At 48.7% G+C, this 21,546-nt stretch overlaps 1 protein-coding gene across 1 annotated transcript in view; it reads right to left on the bottom strand.

The window, feature by feature from the left end:
* Positions 1 to 21,546, bottom strand: part of col9a3 (collagen, type IX, alpha 3) — a 113,774-nt gene that overhangs the window by 75,338 nt on the left and 16,890 nt on the right. The window contains exons 3-7 of the mRNA XM_052031687.1: positions 10,315 to 10,350; positions 10,136 to 10,207; positions 5,623 to 5,676; positions 3,681 to 3,725; positions 2,817 to 2,846 (exon numbers count right to left, since the gene is read on the bottom strand). Coding sequence (XP_051887647.1) covers positions 2,817 to 2,846; positions 3,681 to 3,725; positions 5,623 to 5,676; positions 10,136 to 10,207; positions 10,315 to 10,350 — 237 coding nt within the window. The remainder of the gene's footprint in view (positions 1 to 2,816; positions 2,847 to 3,680; positions 3,726 to 5,622; positions 5,677 to 10,135; positions 10,208 to 10,314; positions 10,351 to 21,546) is intronic.

The following is a 21,546-nucleotide window of genomic DNA, read 5'->3' on the forward strand; positions in this document are numbered from 1 at the left end:
CGTCCATGCCGACCTTTTTGCCCGTCTACACTAATCCCATTTGCCTACATTAGGACTGTACCCTTCTCTGCCTGGTCTGTTTAAGTGTCTGTTTAAATGCCTCTTAAATGCAGTGATTGTATCTGATTGATCGCCTCCTCTGGCAGTGAGTTCCAGATATCAACCACTCTCTGTAAACAAACTTCCCTCACACCTTATGTTCCGGCCTGGGTAGTCTACAATATTGGGTTTTCCAATTTTAGGTAACTCCCCCTTTCTTTCTCTCTCCTCCCACCCCCATTCCCCCCCCCCCCCGATAGTTCAGTCCTCCCATTTCTGTTCCCCTCCCCACCCTCCCCCCCCCAAGACCCCCTTCACCCATCTTTGTCCCCTCCCCCCTCCTGGTTCCATCCGCCCACCTCACACGCAGGTCCCCCCCCCCCCACCTCCCCACACCCCTCCATTTGGGTCCAACTGCCGTGCACCTCTCCCCTGATGGATCCCGTTCTCGCCTCCGTGACTTACCCGAATCCAGCACCGGCAGCACTCTGTGCTCCTGCTGATCTCCCTCCAGCAGCCGTCGCCACCTCCACCCTCCCCTTTCCCCCTCCTCGCTCCATCTGTTTATTTTCCCTTTTTCCGTGCTCTCTGTCTGCCTCCATCTATCCTTCACCTGCCGCCGTCTCCCAACTCTACCCCCGCTCCCCTCCCCTGCCTGGCACCATCCGCCCGTCGTCTTACACCCCTCCCTAGTCCTCCAATCGCCTCGGACTCCTGTCCCACCGCTCCCCCTCTCCTCCTTATACCGGCCATCTCCCCCCTCCACTCTCAGTCCTGATGCAGGGTTTCGACCTGAAACATTGACAATTCCTCTCCCCCCAACAGCTGTGGCTCAACCCGCTGAGTTCCTCCAGCAGACTGTGTGTTGCTCCCTATCAGGCCCCCTTTAAATCTTCTCCCTCTCACCTTAAACCCACGCGCTCTTGTTTTTGACTTCCCTACCCTGGGGAAAAGATTCTGACCTCTACCCTGTCCGTGCCTCTTGTGAAAACCCATCTGCCGCAAGTCAGAATGGGCTTTCAAAAAACGTTACCAGCTAACTGGATCGAATCAATTGAAAATTATGAATTAAATTTAATCACAGACATATAGTCATCAACAGGACCAGGGTCAAATCCACTGTGGTCCATCTCAACAGTTCCTGGCTCACTAGGTGCTGCGTGGTGTGAGTGACTGTTCTGGTTCAGAGGACCAGATCCGGAGATTTTAATTCACTTTAATTCCCCATCTCACTCCCACTCTGACCCCTGTCTGCAGCTTCCTGCGCTATTACAAGGAGACCCAACAAAAGCTTGAGGAACGACACCTCATCTTCTGTCTGGGCACGTAGCAGCCAGCAGAACTCAATGCTGAGCAACAAACAATCTGCTGGAGGAACTCAGCGGGTCGAGCAGCATCTGTGGGGGGAGCATCTGTCGACGTTTCGGGTTGAAACCCTGCATCCAGACTCAATGTTGATTTCTCCAGATAACTTGCTCTTTCTCTCTGCTTATATCAGAACTGGACATTTTTGCATCAGTTTGGCTCAGCTTTTCCTTTTTAAATCATTTTTTTATCCTTTTTTTTGCATGTTCTGGCTAGTTGGGCATGTCCCACTGGGCCCAGTTACACAACATTGAACAGAGAATACAACATCAGCAACATGTTACAAAAAGTAAGGAGCTTAACTGCCTTCTTACCGCCCCATTTCAGCCCCCTCAAGAGAAATTCCCATTGTTCCGCCCATCCCTCTGCCCCACTTTACCTAGAATAACTTGTTTTCTCTCCCACTTCTGGTGGAGAATCCTGAACCTGAAACCTTGGTGGTTTGTCTCTCCACAGACGCTGCCTGACCTGCTGAGTGTTTCCAGCTTTCACTGTTTTCATTTCAGACAGTAGAGAGTCTGGAACGATCAGCCATGTTACCATGAAGTTCCTGAGTCTGTCCAGTTCCCCACCCACAAGGTTACACAACCATACTGGATAAAGAGGTTATAAGAACCTTTTACTTATGGTGCTCACTAACTGGAAACACGCCACAGATTCACCACGAATGTAAGGCAGTAGATAGTCTGTCAGCCAGCCAGGACAACAGTCCCGTCACCCAGAGCTAACTCTGGTCTCCCTCACCAGAGGCGCCCACAACCTGGAGGTGTCACAGTCAGAATGGAATCCTTCCCCGTTAACTGGGAATAGAGGTTCCAGAGGTTTGATCATTCCCACAGGGTAACAACACTCGAGCTGTAAGGGGACTATATTTCCCTCAACTTACACTGATGGCATTACGGTTATTTTGTCATGTAAGTTATGTGTAATTTATGTTAATTTAAGTTTATATAATTTATGTTTGTAATGTACTGTGCTGCTGTTGCAAAGAGCTAATTTTCATGGCATTTATACCTTGCGTATGTATACCCAAGACAATAAAGTTGAACTTAAACTTGACACATGAGAGAGAGAGTGAGAATGAGAGATAGATAGAGAGAGAGGTAGAGAGAGAGAGAGATAGAGAGAGAGAGAGAGAGAGAGAGAGAGAGAGAGAGAGAGAGAGAGAGAGAGAGAGAGAGAGAGAGAGAGAGAGAGAGAGAGAGAGAGAGAAACAGAAGGGGTGGAAGGAAGCTGGAAGGAATAAACACCAGCACTGAACAGACGGGTTGAATGGCCTCTGTGTAACTCCATGCACTGAAAACTGGAATTGCCGAGTGGTGCAAGAAGGCAATCAGCTCCATGTGACTGCCACAATACCTCCCCGTCACCTCCTCACACTGAGATCCACATCCAGTGAAGTGCACACTTACCGGGGGTCCAGTCTCTCCGGGTTCCTCTGACTGAAGGAGAAAAACACCACAATGAGCTTCACTGTAATAATCCAGCAATCGGAATAATACCCAGTCCTTCGCAACTGGCTCAAACCCATTTCAACACAGGCTACACCACTCTGACCGTGGTCTTCCCACGAGACCCGAGCTTGTGAGCCATGTCGGGATGGTTGACCGTGACAGGCTTCACAACCAGGTGGGTCAAACCTTCTGTGGAAGTGGTAGAGTGATGAGGAGGAAAGGCCAAGCTAAAGCATCCCTGACCCAGTGCAAATGTTCTGAGTTTGGTTGAATCGATGTTAGCTCCCATCAGATCCCCAGCCTGTTGAACACCCTGGCCTGGGGACTGAGTGTTGTTCTGACCCGGCGGTTTGAGACTGCTCCTACACAGTAGGCAGCACATTCACCTCCCATCAGAAACTTGTGGGTTCACGACCCACTCCAGGGACGTGAACATCAAGTCTGGACTGACCCTCCACAGTACAGACTGTACCGCGGAAAGGGCAGTGAGGGAGGGTCACACTGTGGGAGGGACGGAGTTGAGAGAGACCCTCATGAGGGGATGGGTGGTACTGTCGACCAGTAGGAGGGAGGGTACTGGGGTGCTCAGTGGGACAGGCTGTCTTCTGATTGATATCAAAGAGCCTGTTCACCCCTTCTGTTGTAAAAGAACCCATGGTACTTCATTCACGGAAAACGAGGGAGTTATTGTGTCACTGGGCCAGTGTTTGTCTCTCAACCAACTGGACTCCGAATTATCTGCTCATTGTTGTGTGAAGTCATTGTGACACCAGAACTGGAGCAGACCCTCGGGGTAAGCAGGGGTTCAGGGGGGTTACTCACCACTAGTAAGTCCTCACCAGGGGGTCCAGGTGGTCCTGGGTCTCCCTGTGAAGAAACAACGTTACCAGCTCGCAGTCAACGTCATTAGGCTGCTGCCCCTTCCAGCCCCACCTTGCACGGAGCTCACCCTCTCACTCCAGCGTGGGGTTCGAATCCCGCTCCTGTCCCCGAGCTGTACTCCAGGCTGAGGGTCCCGGTGGGGTACAGAGGGGGTAACTGCTCTGTTTGATTGGCTGAGAATTAAACTGCGGCCCCGTTGGCCTCTCAGATCATTCAGCTGGATCACTGGAACAGTGGCAGTGTTCCCCCGCACTCCCTCAGCACGTGCTAGCTCTTAATACCTCCAAAAGCAGGTGAACTGGTAGTTTACCCATTTCCTCTCTTGTGGGATCTTACTGTGCACCCTTTTGCCCATGCTTCTGTGGGGGCTACACCTCAAAAGTCCTCAGCTGCTGAGGGGATTCTGTCCAGTGCCCAGGGACTGTATTGGAGCTATTGACAAGAGCATGGAGGTGGGGCTGAGGCTGCATTTGGGGCAGTGACCACTACCCCACACACAGCGGTGTGTGAGCTGCATTCACACCTTGTCGTTCAGGCGTCAGGGAGACACTAGGTCCCTGAAGGGCATCCTCCTGTAAGTCAGCAAGCAACAGCCCACATAGAGTGCCGTGTGCAGTGTGAGACTTTAATGAGATCACTGATAAAAAATTTACCCCTGACATCCCCCTTATACCTTCCTCCAATCACCTTATAATTATGTCCCCTCATGTTAGCCATTGTCGCCCTGGGAGAACGTCTCTGAAGTATTTTTAATGGCCCAAGTGTGGGTTCCCAGCCCTGCCACCATTACTCGGAAGAGGGTAGGTGGAGTCTGCCACCTCCTTGAACCGCCGCAGTGCTTCGGGTGAAGGCGCTCCCTCAGTGGTGTTGGGGAGCGGGTTGCGATTTAGACCCAATGACGACAAAGGAACAGCGATATCTTTCCACGGCGCATCACTGACTTGGAAGGGAACCTCCTGTTGGAGATGGTTCCATGTATCCACTGTCCTGGTGTTTCTGACTGATGGCGGCTGTGGGTCTGGGAGGAGCTGATGGAACAGTGGCCATGCTGGTGGGTGAGGCTGTGTTGCAGATTCTCCCATCCGGGCAGGTGGAGGGTGTTCCATCACACCCCTGACTGTGGCCTTGGGGGTTTCAGGAGGGGAGTCACTCACCACAGGATCCTCAGCCCCTGACCTGCTCTTGTAGCTGCAGTGTTTATGTAGCTGTTCCAAGTGAAATTCTGGTCAATGGTAACCCCAGGGCATTGATGGTGGGGACCTGGTGATGGTAATGCCATTAAACGCCAAGGGCAGGTGTTTGGACTTTCTTGTGATGGAGCTCGTCATACCTTGTCATTGTATGTGGATGGCGGGAATGTGACTCACTGTCAATCAGCAGATTGACTGCTGCCATCGGAAATTTCACGAACAAACTTTACTTTTGGTAACAATGACCCTGCCTCCATGGTCCCGGCAGTTAATCTCCCCTCTCCTACACCCCCGCTTCCCCTTCCCACCATGCTGGATTCGAAAGCTGGAGGAGGAACATGCAAGAGATCTGATTCAGAGTCCTGTGGTAAACATTGGATTTAAACCAGACAGCCCCACCACATCTCGGTATCAGCGGGGCTGCACACGAGCAACGGCCTGGAGATTCTGCAGAAGGTTGACCTCACACCTTGCCGACGGCCCTCAAACAATCTCACAAAGTGTCCGCTGCGTGGTCTGTGTTCACGTTTAGTCACGTCGTCCGCTGGGGGGGGGGGGGGGGGGGGGCACAAGTATCCCTACATTTGAGACGTCTGCAACCTCTCCCCTCGCCTAAACCTCACCCTGGGGAATATGATGCCCGGACAGCTAGTGGTTTAAAGGTCAGAGCGTACCGTTAGAATCGGACTTACCCTTTCACCCCGGTACCCGTCAGCACCTGGTGGCCCGTCAGGTCCGGGTAAACCCTGCGGAGGGAAAACAAGTCATGAGTTGGGCTCAGCTCACCCTTCCCCCCCACTTGCCCCATCCAAACAGTGCAGCCCGTCATTCCTTCACAGGATGGGCGCATAGTGAGGCCAGCGTTTATTGCCTGTCCCTGGTTGTCCCCGAACAGCACAGTGGCACAGCCAGTGGAACCGCTGCCCCACAGCTCCAGGGACCCTGGTTCGATCCTGACCTCCGCTGCTGCCTGTGTGGAGTCTGCACGTTCTCCCTGTGGCTGTGTTGGTTTCCCCCGGGCGCTGCGGTTTTCTCCCACATCCCAAAGACGTGCGGGTTGGTCGGTTAATTGGCCGCTGTAAACTGCCCCTAGTATAAGTGGGTGGGGGGTGGTCAGGGTGGAGTTGATGGGAATGAAAGTGAGAATAGGTTACAGGGATATAAGTGGGAGAACGGGACTGATGGGATTGCTCTGAGAGCAGGCATAGGCATGATGGGCCAAATGGCCTCTTTCTCTACTAATGGAATGTATGAAATATACATGAGATAATTTTAAGTTATGCCCCTTGTTTGGGACTCCCCCAGTACTACACGTGATAAAGTCCAGTGTTTACATAGATTTGAGAAACTGAGAGTGTTTTCTTGTAGAAGACCGAGGGGAGATTTAATGGATATAAGAAGATGAGGGGAGGCTGTTCCTGTTGGTGGAGGGGTCAAGGACCAGAGGATCCAGGTACAGACTAAAGGGAATGAGATCTAAGAGTGACATGAGGGAAAGTTTTTGATGCAGCATGTACTTGGAATCTGGAACACACTCGTGGTGGCAGCTTCCACTGTGGCCTTAGAGTCAGAGGCATAGAGTACCTACCAAACATTGAAAGGCCTGGATAGAGTGGACGTGGAGAGGATGTTTCCAGTAGTGGGAGAGTAGTGGGAGAGTCTAGGACCAGAGGGCACAGCCTCAGAACAGAGGTGAGGAGGAACTTCTTCAGGCAGAGGGTGGTGAATCTGTGGAATTCATTGCCACAGACGGCTGTGGAGGCCAAGTCATTGGGTGTATTTAAAGCGGAGGTTGATAGGTCTGTGATCAGTGAGGGCATCAAAGGTTACGGGGAGAAGGCAGGAGAATGGGGTTGAGAGGGAAAAATAAATCAGCCATGATTGAATGGCGGAGCAGACTTGATGGGCTGAATGGCCTAATTCTGCTCCTATATCTTATGGTCTTATAGTCATACAGCACGGAAACAGGCCCTTCAGCCCAACTGGTCCATGCCAACCAAGATGCCCATCCAAGCTCGTCCCATTTGCCCTCGTTTGTCCCTCTGAACTGCATACCCGTCCAGGTGTCTTTTAAACATTGTGATTGTCCCCACCTCTACCACTTCCTCTGGCAGCTCGTTCCACACACCCATTTTCCCCTCTCACCTTAAACCTGTGCCCTCTAGTTCTTGATTCCCCAACCCTAGGAAAAAGACTGAGTGCGTTCACCCTATCTATGCCCCTCATGATTTTATACACCTCTGGAGGGTATTATACGCCTTCTAGGGAATTGGACAGACGACATGATTGAGAAAAATTTGCAAAGCTACAGAGAAAGGGTCAAACAAGTTAGTTGCTCTGGTAGAGAACTGGTATGGTTATAATGGGGCAAATGGCCTCCTTCTGCGATGATAACAGATTGGGGAATGCAGGTGTGGATAGGGTCAAACAATGCCTTCACCAGGGAATTGGATGCTGGACACAGGTTGGTCTAATGGTGGCTGGCACAGATGATGGGTCAAATGGCCTCCTTCTGTCCCATAACAATTTTCTGAGGAAAGATCCCCACCATTAGTCGAAGAAGAGCTGAGGACTTCCTTTTTTTACCCTCAACCAACTTCACTAAAAGGACAAATTATCAGGTCACAACCTCACTGGTCTTTGTGGGTTCTTGCTGTGTGGTAATTACACGCTACAGTAATTACACGCTTCATTGGCTGAGAGGCACTCTGGGACGTCCCAGGCTCGTGCGTGGCAATGACGCGAAGGGCAGTCCTGTCCCTTCGGCCTTCATTCCAACTGCTGGACCATCCATTGGGATAGTCTGGTATCATTTTGACACGTGGTCCCCAACACCATTTCCCCACAACTATACAGTTCTGATATTTGCAGCTCTCCTTATACTTTCCCTGCTAGTGGTGTGTGGGACCAGTCCCCCCACCAGTCTGGGTAGGAAACGTCTGCACTCATTTGGTTAATGGCCATCACAGTTGGAAACATTGGTCATTAAATAACTCACAGTCACTGAACAATGCTTCCATAAGCACTGGGTACTGAAGTCCCTAATTACATTCTCAAATCCAGTGACCTGTTAGGTGGGAGCCCTTTCCCACTACACTGTTAATGAAGCCCGTTCCAACAATAATTTTCATCTTTACCAATTTTCGGTAACTTTGTATATTTCTTGACAGAAGCCAATGTAGAGGTCCTGTTTCCAGTAATGCCACATTTAGCAATCACTGATTAAATGATTTAATTCCTAGTGCCATTAACTCCTGGAGAACATATTTCAAAGTTCCAGAATCTGTTGTTTTCTTTTGCTTTTGTAATAACCTGCCAGGTTAGAATGGCGATCTGAATCCAGGGATAGGGCCTGTGTTCACAACTTCAAGATGTTTCAAAGCGCTTTACTGTCAGGGAGATACCTTCGTAACACGGCAAAATGATCAGCCAAGTTAAACACAGCAAGCTCCCACAAACAGCAACGTCACAGAATAATCTGTTCCTCTTATGTGTTCTTGGATAAATTTCAGCCAGATACTGGAGAGAACTCACTGGTTTTTAGAAGGACTTGGATTTACATCATGCCTTACAAAATTTCAAGATGTCCCAAAGTGGACTGAAGTACGTTTTAAGTGTAGTTGTTATTGTAATGTTGGAAAAGGAGCAGACAGCTGGGGACAGAAAGCTCCCATACACAGCAATGTGATAACCTTACTTTCAGTGATGCTAATTAAAGGACAAATGTTGGGCAGGATTTTATGTTCCGGGTAATCTTTAAATTACATCCACCTTAGAGAAACTGGGATTTAACATTTCACCCAATAAAAGCATCTTTAACCCTGCAGTACTCCCTCAGTCCTGCATGGGACTGTCAGGATAAACGTTGTGTTCAGTGCCTAGAATGGATATGGACCCTAGACCTTCTCACTCAGGTACCCAAGATGAACTCTTGATTTCCCAATCTACCTCATTGTGGCCCTTGCACTTTAGTTGTCTACCTGCGCTGCACCTTCTCTGTAACTGCAACACTATGTTCTGCATTCTGTTTTCCTTTTTACTGCCTCGATGGACTTAGTTATGGACTGATCTGTCTGGATGACACGCAAACAAAAGCTTTTCACTGCATCTCGGTACACGTGACAATAACAAACCAATACCAATTCCAATTACAACTGACCCCTAGGGACACTGACTGGTTCAACTATGTCCTGCAAGGAAATGCCAAGGCTAAGCCTGATAATATGCAATGGAAACATCTAATGGTTCATTAAGTTTCTCAGTTGATGGAGAGCCCTAGTTTTGTTCTGGGAAATTAAACTAAATTAAACCAGTCACTGGCATTGGGAACCTGGTCTGTGCTCACCCGATAGAGCAGCTGCTTCTGCTGCCTCTGTGGGGTATTGGAGAAGGGGAGGGGAGTTCAGTGGGGATTCTGCAGAAGCTGTGGCTGTCCTCCCTAAATCAGAAAAGATCAGGAGGACGTTTAATGGAGTGGTTTTAAAAAATGTGTTTCTCAGTGGAATCACTTGGGGGAGATTTTGTGAACTGGGAGGTGCTGCTGAATGGGGGTGGGGAAGATGCAGGAGGAACTTTCAAACCCACTGGGTTAAACCTGTAAGGGGAGAAATGCAGAGGGCAATTAGCTGGTGAGCTCTTGTAAAGGGCCAGCACAGGCATGAAGGGCAGAATAGCCTTGCCCTGTGCTGTATCATGCTGGAGTTCAGAACAAAATAGAATCATAGAGTAACTCGGCATGGCCCTTCAGCCCAACGTCATGCTGACCAAGATACCTATCTAAACCAGTCCCCTTTGCCTGCGTTTGGCCCATTTCCTTCTAAGCCTTGAGCACAAACAACCTGCTGAAGGAACTCAGAGGGTCGAGCAGCAAGTCCTGATGCAGGGTCTCAACCCGAAATGTTGACAATTCCTTTCCCCCCACAGATGCTGCTCGACCCGCTGAGTTCCTCCAGCAGAATGTTTGTTCACCCAAAAAAATGAACCTGATCATGTATACAGTTGCTGCTTGTGAGATCTTGCTGTGCATGCATTGGCTGCCCTGTTTCCCTAAGTGACCACAGTGACCACACTTCACACCTACTTCTGTGGCTGTAACACACTTCAGGACATCCTTATGGCGTGAACATTGAACGGTGTCCCATTCTCTGCTCACCTGGAGCAGGTTTGGACTTCAGGAGGAAAGCAGAAGGTTGAAACGGTACTTACGTCTATTCCTGGAAGTCCTGACAGGCCTGGGATTCCGGGAGGTCCTGGGTCTCCTGGTTCACCTGGGAAGCCCTGGAAGAAAATCAAAGTGACGGGTCACCCCGTAAAATGGTGGATGTCATTCCGCAGATCTCCACAGAAAACTCTCCAAATTGTTCTAATTAATGTCATCAACTTACCAGTGGACCTGGTAAGCCTGGTGGACCAGGTTCGCCCTGTTAAAAGCAAAGGAGATAACTATTAGTTATACTTGGAACTAACCGATCACACTCTGTGGCATTTGGTTTTACAGAGAAGACAGAACAGAGGAACAGGCCACTTGATCCATCTGGTGTTTATTCTCCACATGTATCAACTTCTGGTTTCTAGAATAATTTGCAATAAGTTACTACTGACAATAAATAATTCTCTGCACGTTCCTCTACCACTTCTGCTTTCACTAACTGGGGCTCCCCCCACCACAAATTACCCAGTCACATCACTAACTGGTTTATTCTGCCTCATATCCTCAACAAGTGCAATAGGTCAGCAGTCTTTGTTCAAAATTCAAGTCTTAATGCTGTCTTCTTCAAGCAAAATTTGTGGTTCCCCGTGGCCCTCAACTCTCTTATCTTTCAAAAACGTGTCTAATTCCTCTTTAAATTGAGGAGATCCAGCCTCCTGGAGTGGAGAACTCCAGACTGACCCACCCTCTGCCAGAAGTTCCTGTGCAGCCTAATCTTGTAACTACGTTTTCTCATTCACGACTCTCCCACTAGTGGAAACACCTCAACACCCACCTTGTCAAGCTCCCTTAGGATCTTACATGTTTCATTAAGACCATCCCTCGTCCTTCCAAACTCCTAATATAGATCTAATTTCTTGAGCCCCTTGTGATGGACAATTCTCCCATCCCTGGTAATAGTTGAGTGAATCTCTGCTAGACTGTCTTCAATGCCTGTACATCCTTTCTTAAATGAGGGGGCCAAAACTGTGCACAGTACTCCAGGTGTGGTCTCACATCAATGCCTTCTCATTTGTGAGTCAGGCAGACTCATAACTGAGAAGGCAGTTATGAGCCAACCACTCAGAACTGGTGGCAGTCAGGGACGGACAATAATACTTAGCATGCCAGTGACGTCCAAACTCTAAATAACAATAGGGACAGCATTTCAAAAAAGCAACTTTGTTGGTATTGGAATGTGCTAAAGTTGTGAAACCTTTCACTATCTTCATCCATCTCTGGAGAACAGGTCATAGAACAACTTGAACCTTCATTAATGAGCATTTTCAAACAAACTCTACAGCTTATTTATATCTCAAGTATCTCAAGTAGCTTCACAGAGGACAGTGTCAAATAAATTTGACCTTGAGCCATGTAGGAGATGTTAGGGATGGACAGTCAAAGTCTCAGAGTCATAGAATTATACAGCACAGATACAGGCCCTATGACCCAACTCGTCCATGCCGACAAAGATGCCTATCTGAGCTAGTGCCATTTCCCCGCATTTGGTCCATATCCCTCTAAACCTTTCCTACCCACATGCCTGTCTAAACGTCACTTAAACATTGTAATTGTACCCGCCTCTACCACTTCCTCTGACAGCTCGTTCCAAATACCCACCAGCCCCTGTGTGGAAAACTTACCCCTCAAATCATTCCCTCTCACCTTAAATCTATGTCCTCTAGATTTAAACTCCCATTCCCTGGGAAAAAACTGTGACTATCAACTGACTCTCTGCCCCTCATGATTTATAAACCTCTGTAAGGTCACCCCTGAGCCTCCTTCGCTCCAGGGAAAACAGTCCCAGCCTATCTACTCTCTTAGTCCTGGCAAGGGACAACGCAACGACACCAGGAACATCTGCACCTATGTGTGAGTCTGCCCATCCCCCACAAACCACGGATGGAAGGTCCTTATCCAAGCATATCTCTGCTGGTCCTTTGCCAAGGTAGTGAATAGTAAACCCATTGCCGTGTGCTCCCTCTAGAGCAGACAGTTATGAACCGACTGAGCATTCGTGATTCTAGATAATTCTTCTATTTGCTGTTGTCCAGAACCTGACCTGGTTTCCGTACGGTCCTAAGCCAGTAGTGAGGTATCGGTGATGACCAGAGGCTGTTTCAGCACAGGTAACCCCTTGCAGCAGTGGAAGGGCAGGTATCAGTGGTGAAACAGCATGTCTGAGCTCCCACTGCTGGTCGGGTCTACCTCCCCTACTCTTCCCACAAGGACTTCCCCATCCACGTGTCAGGTAACAGAAGGGTGAGAGGGGGAGCAACAGACTCCCCACACCCATCTCCCTCTACCCAAGAAAGCAATGTTGGGCAAGAAGGGGAGAGGGTGGGGAAGAGATAACATGGGATTAGCCCAAGCACCCGAGGACCCACTGCTGGTCACTCCTTGGGCTGCACTCTCCCCCTGACATCTGGCACATGCTGGGGAGGGAGGGAAGGAAGGAAAGGATAAATGAAGAGAAAACAAAGACGGAATTGAGCCAATGAGGTACTGTTGTGATGTCCAAAACTTCTGCACAGCAAGCTCCCACACCCGGTCATCAGAGGGTTGTGGACACAGCTCAGCACATCACAGAAACCAGCCTCCCCTCCAATGGACTCTGTCTACACTTTTCACTGCCTCGGTAAAGCAGCCAACATAGTCAAAGAGCCCACCCACCCGGGACACTCTCTCTTCTCCCACCTCCCATCAGGCAGAAGATACAAAAGCCTGAAAGCACGTCCCACCAGGGTCAAGAACAGCTTCTATCCTGCTGTTATAAGACTATTGAATTGTCCTCTAGTACGATAATCTACCTTGTTATGACCTTGCACCTTATTGTCTGCCTGCACTGCACTTTCTCTGTAACTGTAACACTTTATTCTGCATTCTGTTATTGTTTTCCCTTGTACTACCTCAATGTACTGATGCTGTGAAATGATCTTTATGATGGCATGCAGAACAAAGTTTTTCACTGTACCTCGGTACGTGTGACAGTAATAAACAAACTTACCGGTTTAGTTTCTCTCTCCACACACTGCCTGATCTACTGAGTTTCCTGTCTTTACATGGCCATGTGTCAGTGCTCAGTTCGTCTGCTTCAGTGAGAGGGAAGACCAAGTGTCATCCCCAGTTAAACTTCGATTCTAATCACTTGTGATTGGGAGTATTTGGTTCTGTGGAAACGTTGATGAAGATTTAATTTGATGTTCCCAAGAATAGTGCAAACAGTGGAACAGCCAAAGGGAAACTCCTGAAGAACCACGCAGCAGCTCTGGGGAGACAGTTCCAGACTCACCTTTCCACAACCCTTTTCCAATAAGGAAGAGCTCACTAGAATCACCCTTAAATGGCCAGGCTACAGTTTAAGAATCTGCCCCCTTGTTCTGGACTCTCCTCATTCTGGTAAACTGTCTCAATCTGTCCATCTTACCATCTTAAACATCTCAAGTACGTGTTCCCTCGATGTTCAGTACTCGAGGGGGTTATAAACCCTGTCTGTGCAGCCTGTCCTACAATCATTTATCTGTTCGAATTCCGGTGAATCTGCACTGCATCTGCCTCACAGCTCCAGTGTCCCAGGTTCGATCCTGACCACTGGCGCTGTCGGTGTGGAGTTTGCATGTTCTCCCTGTGACTGCATGGGTTTCCCCCGGGTGCTCCGGTCTCCTCCCACATCCCAACGATACGTGGGTTAGTCGGTTAATTGGCCGCTGTAAATTACCCCTCGCACACAGGTGGGTGTTGGAAGAATCGGGAGGGGGGAGCTGATGGGCATGTGAGAACGAATAGATTACAGGGAAATAGTGGGGTGATGGGATTGCTCTGAAAGCTGGCATTAACCCAATGGGCCAAATGGCCTTTTCCCATGCTGTCTGTGAATATAAAATACAAAACTTGGGTTTTGCCACATCTACCTAACCATAATAACACTTCTGCCTCTTTGCATTCCATCCCTCTCAAGTTACGACCAATGTTTCCTTAAAGTTTTAAATCACCTTTACTTTGAGTGCATAGCTGTGTCAGAGTGCACAGATTCCTACATGTACATGGCTCCCATTTTACAGTTGCTGCAATTGTCTGCAGCTATAAGTACACTAATGTTTCATTTCAAAGCTCAAATTTCCATTTGTTTAACAAGCTCTTAAATGGGTAAAAAGAAACTAGTTAAACTCTGAGGTAAAACTGCTTTCCATGTCTTTTTAAACTTACGATCTGATCTGGGCATCGCTGGCAATGCCAGAATTTACTGCCCATCCCTAATTGCCCTGGAGAAGGTGGGGGAGAGCTTCCTCCTTGAACCGCTGAAGTCCTTCTGGTGAAGGCACCCCCACAGTGCTAGTGGCGAGGGGGCTTCTGGGATTTAGACCCCAATGCAATGAAGGAATGACGACATGTTTCTGATCAAAATGGTGTGAATGTTGGGTTAGGGAAACCTGTAGGGGTGGGGCTCCTGTCTATCTGCTGCCCTTGTTGCAGAGGTGGACTTCACAAGTTTGGGTGACTTGAGCAAAGAAGCCTTGGCCTCAGGGAGTGGCGACAGTTCATCTTGTAGGTGGTTCACCCCATGGTGATTAAGGGGAGTGAGATCTTAGCATGATCCTGACACAATCCCGATGCACCTTGCCTCATCCAGACACGTGGAATGTATTCAACACACTCCTGACTTGTGCCTTGCGGAAGCTGCAGAGGCTTTGGGGAGCCTGGGGCTGAGGCTTCACCCCGGGATTTCTGGCCTCTGACCCTGGTCTAGCAGTGAGAACATTTATAGAGCTGGTTTAGTGTGCGCCTGGTCAACAATGACCTCCAGGGACAGGACATTTGATGATGGTCACAGCGTTGAATATCAACAGGAGTTGGCTGGACTTTCTCTTGCTCGATACAAACATTACCCAGCACCTGCCCATCACAAATATTATTTGCATTTGTGACAGATCATGGGTAAAATCACCATAAGATATCCTACTCCAGTGTGACTCAGCCTGAGATTTCTACACCCACACTGTGCTGAGCAGGCAGCAGCAGGGCGCTATGTGTCATGTCATTGTGGCTTCAGGAGGATTTAACAAAATAGCTCAACAAGTTATTCATCATTAGTGACAGGTGAAGTGTTGGAAGACTGGAGGGTGGCTAATGTTGTGCCTTTCTTTAAGAGCCACAAAGAAAAAACCTGGGAACTATAGACCAGTCAGCCTAACATTTGTGGTAGGTAGGTTACTAGAGGGGATTCTGAGGGATAAGATATACAAGCATTTGGAAAGACAGGGATTGATTAGGGAAAGTCAGCAGGGCTTCGTGTGTGGGAGATCATGTCTCACGAATTTGAGTTTTTCAAAGTAACCAAGAAGGTTGCCGAGGGCAAGGGCATCAGACATAGTCCATATGGACTTCAGTAAGGCCTTTGATAAGGTTCCACATGGTAGACTGCTATGGAAAGTTAGATCCCAATGGATCCAGAGATAGCTGGTTAATTGGATACAGAATCGGCTTGATGGTAGGAAGCAAGAGGGTAACGGTGGAAGGTTGTTTCTCGGACTGGAGGCCCGTGACTAGTGGTGTTCCCCAGGGCTCGGTGCTGGGCCCATTGTTGCTTGTCGTCTATATCAATGATTTGGATGAGAACATACAAGGCATGGTCAGTAAGTTTGCAGATGACATTAAAGTAGGTGGTGTCATTGACAGAGAAGACAGTTATCAGGATTTACAGAGGGATCCTCATCAGCTGGGTAAGTGGGCTGAGGAACGGCAAATGGAGTTTAATTCCGATAAGTGCGAGGTGTTGCATTTTGGGAAGATAAATGAGGTAGAACTTTCACAGTGAACGGTAGGGCCCTAGGGAGTGTTGTAGAACAGGGAGACCTAGGAGTAAAGTGCATGATTCCCTGAAAGTGGCTTTGCAGGTAGACAGGGTGGTGAAGAAGGCGTTTGGCACACTGGCCTTCATCAGTCAGGGCACTGAGTACAGAAGTTGGGATGTTATGCTGCAGTTGTGCAGGATGTTGGTGAGGCCACATTTGGAATATTGTGTTCAGTTTTGGTCTCCCTGCTACAGGAAAGATGCCATTCAGCTGGAAAGAGTGCAGAGGAGATTTACAGGGACATTGCTGGGACACAGGGGACAGTTATGGAGAGAGGTTGAGCAGGTTGGGACTTTTTCATTGGAGCTTAGGAGAATGAGGGGTGATCTTGTAGAGGTGTATAAAATCATAAGGTGCATAGATAGGGTGAATGTACAAAGTGTTTTTCACAGGGTTGGGGAATCAAGTACTAGAGGGCACAGGTTTAAGGTGAGGGGGGGAGAGATTTAATAGGAACTTGAGGGGCAACTTTTTTACCCAGAGGGTGGTCAGTATATGGAGTGAGCTGCCAGAGAAGGTGGTTGAGGTAGGAACATCAACAACATTTATAAGACATTTGGACAGGTACACGGATAGGAAAGGTTTAGGGGGATATGAGCCAAACGCGAGCAAATGGGACTAGCTCAGATGGGAATCTTGGTCGGCATGGACCAGTTGGGCCAAAGGGCTTGTTTCCGTGCTGTCGTGCTGTATGACTCTATGACTCTAAAAGGATTCCTAAACTCAACGAGAAAATTCCTTGGATTTACTTGAGAACTGCTAGCAATTCTGCCTAAATGTAAAGGTCCCAAACATCCTGACAGGCCCTCACCAGAGGTTTGTTGTCTGCACGCTAATGGTGAACTTCTCCTGGGGTCCAGGGATAGACCTTGACCTTGCTGCTACCCTCCTGCACTTCCACTGCCCTCCTTTAGGTGCAGGGTGTGAGTATTTATTGTCCATCCCCTGTTGCCCTTGGGAAGGTGGTGGTGAACAACTGCAGTCCTTCTGATGAAGGTGCTCCCACGGCACTGTTGTTAGACCCAGTGACGGTGAAGGGCCAGCGATATATTGTATAATGCGATTTGGGGGGGGGGAGGGATCCTCAGGCGTTGGTGTTCCCTTGTCCTTCTCATAGGTACTGGTCTTGGGTTGGTGACACATTTTCAAAGAGTTTCTCTGATTATTTCACATCAACTTGTCTCCAAGTTGATGAGATGGGCTGGTGTGTCTCTGGATGATCTGAAAAGAGCAACGTTAATTGTGACCATGTCAGTGTGACTGAGCAGCACCAAGTCTGTCAATTCAGCCAAACAGCTGGTGCAGGGACAGGAGGCAAAGCAAGATCTCCCTCCCTAAGCTGGAATAAAAGTCTTGCAGGATGACCACTGGCCAATCAGCAGTGACTTAATACTCAGATTGATTTCCTCCCCTCTTCAAGTTGGCATGGGAGAAAGAACTTGGTGAGAGTGTGGCACGGTGATGGAGCAGCCAGCATTGCTGCCTCACATCTCCAGGGAACCGGTTCGATCCTGACCTCGGGTGCTGTCTGCGTGGAGTTTGCATGTTCTCCGTGTGACTGCGTGGGTTTCCCCAGGGTGCTCCAGTTTCCAGTTAGTTAATTAGTTCCTGTAAATTACTCCTGAGTATGGGCAAGTGTCAAGGGGGAGTTGATGGGCATGTGTGAGAGAGAATAAGTTGTAGCAGTACAGGGCGATAACAAGAGGGGAGTGGGACGGATGGGATCGCTGTGCTGGTACCTGGCGTGGACTGATGGCCACTTTCCTGTGCTGTAATAAAGTGGGTGATTGTCCATCCTGTCGAAACATACGGCAGAGGTAAAATGATGTATCAACCTTGCTGCGTAATAGTTGGAGTCTGGATTGGGAGCAGCATGGAAGCAGCCCTCAGTTATTCCACTCCTTGAGCATTCAAATTTTTTTAAAAATTTTATTTACAGCGTGGTAACAGGCCCTTCTGGCTCAACGAGTCCACGCCGCCCATTTTAAACCCAATTAACCTACCCGTACATCTTTGCAATGTGGGAGGAAGCCGGAGCACCCAGAGGAAACCCACGCAGACACGGGAGAACGTACAAACTCCTTACAGACAGCAACGGGAATGGAACCCCGATCACTGGTGCTGTAATAGCGTCGCACTAACTGCTACGCTACCGTGCCGCCCAAACACAAGGAGGAGAACCAAACAAAAGAACATGATACTTTCCCAGGTTCCCTCTGAATGGTTCCTACTTGGAATTGGGTGGGCAGCTTTCATTTTGTTTATTCCTTCTTGGGATGTGCTTGCTGGATATTTCGGAGGGCAGGTTAAAGTCGGTCACCTTGCTGAAAGGCCGGGTGAGGAGCATTGATGAATGAGGTGGGTTTGTACAACAGTCCTGTAGTTTCATGGGCACCATCATCAGTGACAGGTTGTCAGCTGGAACCCCCTGCTGCCCTGATAGGACTCGATCTCATGTCTCAGATCAACAGTTCACTGCATACTAACCAGTGACCTAACAACAGCTCCACTGGCCCGTGGTATTGAATAAACCCAGCTCCATCTTTTGTTTTCAAGTAGTTGTGAAACTTTAATTGTAAAACATACTGGGAAAAGGGTTAAAGGATTGTGTGGCTAATGTAAACCAAACCTGCACTGTTGTTTCTGGTAGCAGTGATAAGGATCTTTGGTTTGGAAGAGGGGGTTGGCAGTGAGTGTGGGGAAAGGCCTGGGACCATTGCTTTACTGCCTGCAGGATATGGGTGGATGAAGCTTCCTCTGTCAACACCTTCTATAGCCTGCACACTCAACACATACTGCAGCAGGGAAGCAATATTTAGCTATTATCAGGGTCAGTGGGAGTAGGGCAGAAGTTTGTCCAGGGACACCTAATGGGGTCAGTGGGAGAAGGGCAGAGGTTTGTCCAGGGAAAACCACTCTTCCCTCTGTTCCAGGCACTTGACTCCTGTTACGACCATTCCTGATGGGAGATGGATTCATGGAGGTGATGTTGTGACCAATTACTGAGGATGTCCAGGGATGTATTTGAGTGAGATCAGGAGGCAGGGAACTAATCAAGGTATCTGGTGTGCACTTGTTCTGCAGGATTAAGGGGCCTGTTGGCTCTGGTTGTTCAACCACAAGCTGTCAGAGGTTTCAGCACCAATCCACAGGCATAGGGAGGCCCTCCCCTCCTCAACACATGACTGGGTTTGAACTCAGGGGTAGGGAGAGATCAGAGGGAACCCACAAGCCCATGAAGCAATATACCCTTCCCATAGTTCCCATCTAACACCATTTGCAATTGGAATTGGTTTATTATTGTCACATGTACTGAGGTACAGTAAAAAAACTTGTCTTGCACACTGTTCATACAGATCAATTCATTACACAGTGCATTGAGGTAGTACGAGGGAAAACAATAACAGAATGCAGAATAAAGTGTTTCAGTTACAGAGAAAGTGCAGTGCAGGCAGACAATAAGGTGCAAGGTCATAATGAGGCAGATTGCGAGGTCAAGATTCCATCTAATCGTACTAGAGGACAATTCAATAGTCTCATAACAGTGGGATAGAAGCTGTCCTTGAGCCTGGTGGTATGTGCTTCCAGTCTTTTGTATCGTCTGCCCGATTGGAGGGGGGAGAAGAGAGCCTGTCCGGGGTGGGTGGGGTCTTTGATTATGTTGGCTGCTTTACTGAGGCAGTGAGAAGTGTAGACAGAGTCCATGGAGGGGAGGCTGGTTTCCGTGATGTGCTGAGTTGTGTCCACAACTCTCTGCATTTTTTTGTGGTCATGGGCAGAGCAGTTGCTGTACCAAGCGGTGATGCATCCAGATACGATGCTTTCTATGGTGCATTGATAAAAATTGGTGAGGATCGATGGGAACATGCCAAATTTCTTTAGCCTCCTGAGGAAGTAGAGGCGCTGGTGAGCTTTCTTGGCCATGATGTCTATGTGGTTGAACTGGGCCAGGCTATTGGTGATGTTCACTCCTGGGAACTTGAAGCTCCCAACCCTCTTAACCTCAGCACAGTTGATGTAGACAGGAGCATGAGTACTTCCCCTCTTCCTGAAGTCAATGACCAGGTCTTTTGTTTTGCTGGCATTGAATGAGCAGGTGAAGTGTGCATAGGAACCTCCCCACTGGTTCACAAGTCCAGGAAGTCCTGGAGATTAACTACTGCTTTGTGCACTCTGACCAAGGCCACCCCGCAGTGAGGACCCATCACTGGGGAGGGCCCTTCAATGCAGCCAGTGGCCACCACAGTCCAACTACAGATTAATCCTCCACCTCAGAACTTTTTTTCAATAACTTCCCTACCACTGAATCACCAATCTGTAATTACCTGCTGCCCTGTTTGAATAAAGATACCACACACTGTCCTCCAGTCATCTGCACACCTCACTGTTGGCCAGTGGAGATTTAGAGATCTCCGTCAGGGCCCCAGCAATCTCCTCCCTTGCGTCCCATAGCAGCCTGTGATATATCTCATCAGGCCCTGGGGATTTATCCACCGTTAATCCCGCTGAGACATCCAATACATCCTCCCTTTTAACAATAACATGTTCTACAATTTCACTGTTCCCCCTACCCCCCCGAATTCTCCAACTACAACGTCCATCTCCTCAGTGAGTACAGATGAGAATGATTCATTTGAAACCTCACCCACATCCTCTGCCTCCATGCACATATTGTCACTTGGGTCCCAAATGGCCACTCACTTTTCTTTGGTTTCCTTCTTGCCTTTAATACACTTTATAACATGTTTTGGGATTTTCTTTGGTCTTGTCTGCCAGTGATATTTTGTGCCCCCTCTTTGCCCTCCTAATTTCCTATTTAGGTTCCCCCTAAGCTTTCTATGTTTCCCCCCCCCCTCCCTTTTCAATTTTCTATCCTGCCACTACTCTCTCCTTTACCCAGCCCCAACTCCTTCAACATCCAGAGATCCTTGGGCTTGCCGTCTGGACCTTTCACCCTCTGGGAAGATGCAGGCCCCGGGCACTCTCTGAATGACTCCCAGTTGTCAGAAGTAGACCTACCTGCAACTAGCTGCTCCAAGTCTATTTTCCCCAGGTCCTGTCTTCAGATATTGAGATCGACCTTCCCCTGATTTACGACCTTGATTTCCACGCCACCCTCATCCCCCTCCATAACAACCTCGAAGCTTAGAGTGATGATCACCAACTCTGTAATGTTTCCGCACTGACAGTTTAACCACCTGCCCGGTTACATTCCATAAGATCCATAATTAAATTAAGAGCAGACGGCCAGTACCTTTGTCATAGGGTTGAAATGTCTAATACTAGAGGGTATGGATTTAAGGTGAGGGGGGCAAGTTCAAAGGAGATGTGTGGGGCAGATTTTTTGGACAAAGAGAGCACTGGGTGCCTGGAATGTGCTGCCAGGGGTGGGGGTGGAGGCAGATACGATAGAGGCGTTTAAGTGGCTCTTAGACAGGCCCATGAATGTGCAGAGAATGGAGGGAGATGGATCATGTGCAGGCAGAAGGAATTAGGTGTCATTAACTTAATTAATTCAGCACAACATCTTGGGCTGAAGGGCCTGTTCCTGTGCTGCGCTGTTCTATGTTGTAATA

The sequence above is a fragment of the Pristis pectinata genome, chromosome 16, assembly GCF_009764475.1.
Source record: "Pristis pectinata isolate sPriPec2 chromosome 16, sPriPec2.1.pri, whole genome shotgun sequence".
Classification (NCBI taxonomy): domain Eukaryota; kingdom Metazoa; phylum Chordata; class Chondrichthyes; order Rhinopristiformes; family Pristidae; genus Pristis; species Pristis pectinata.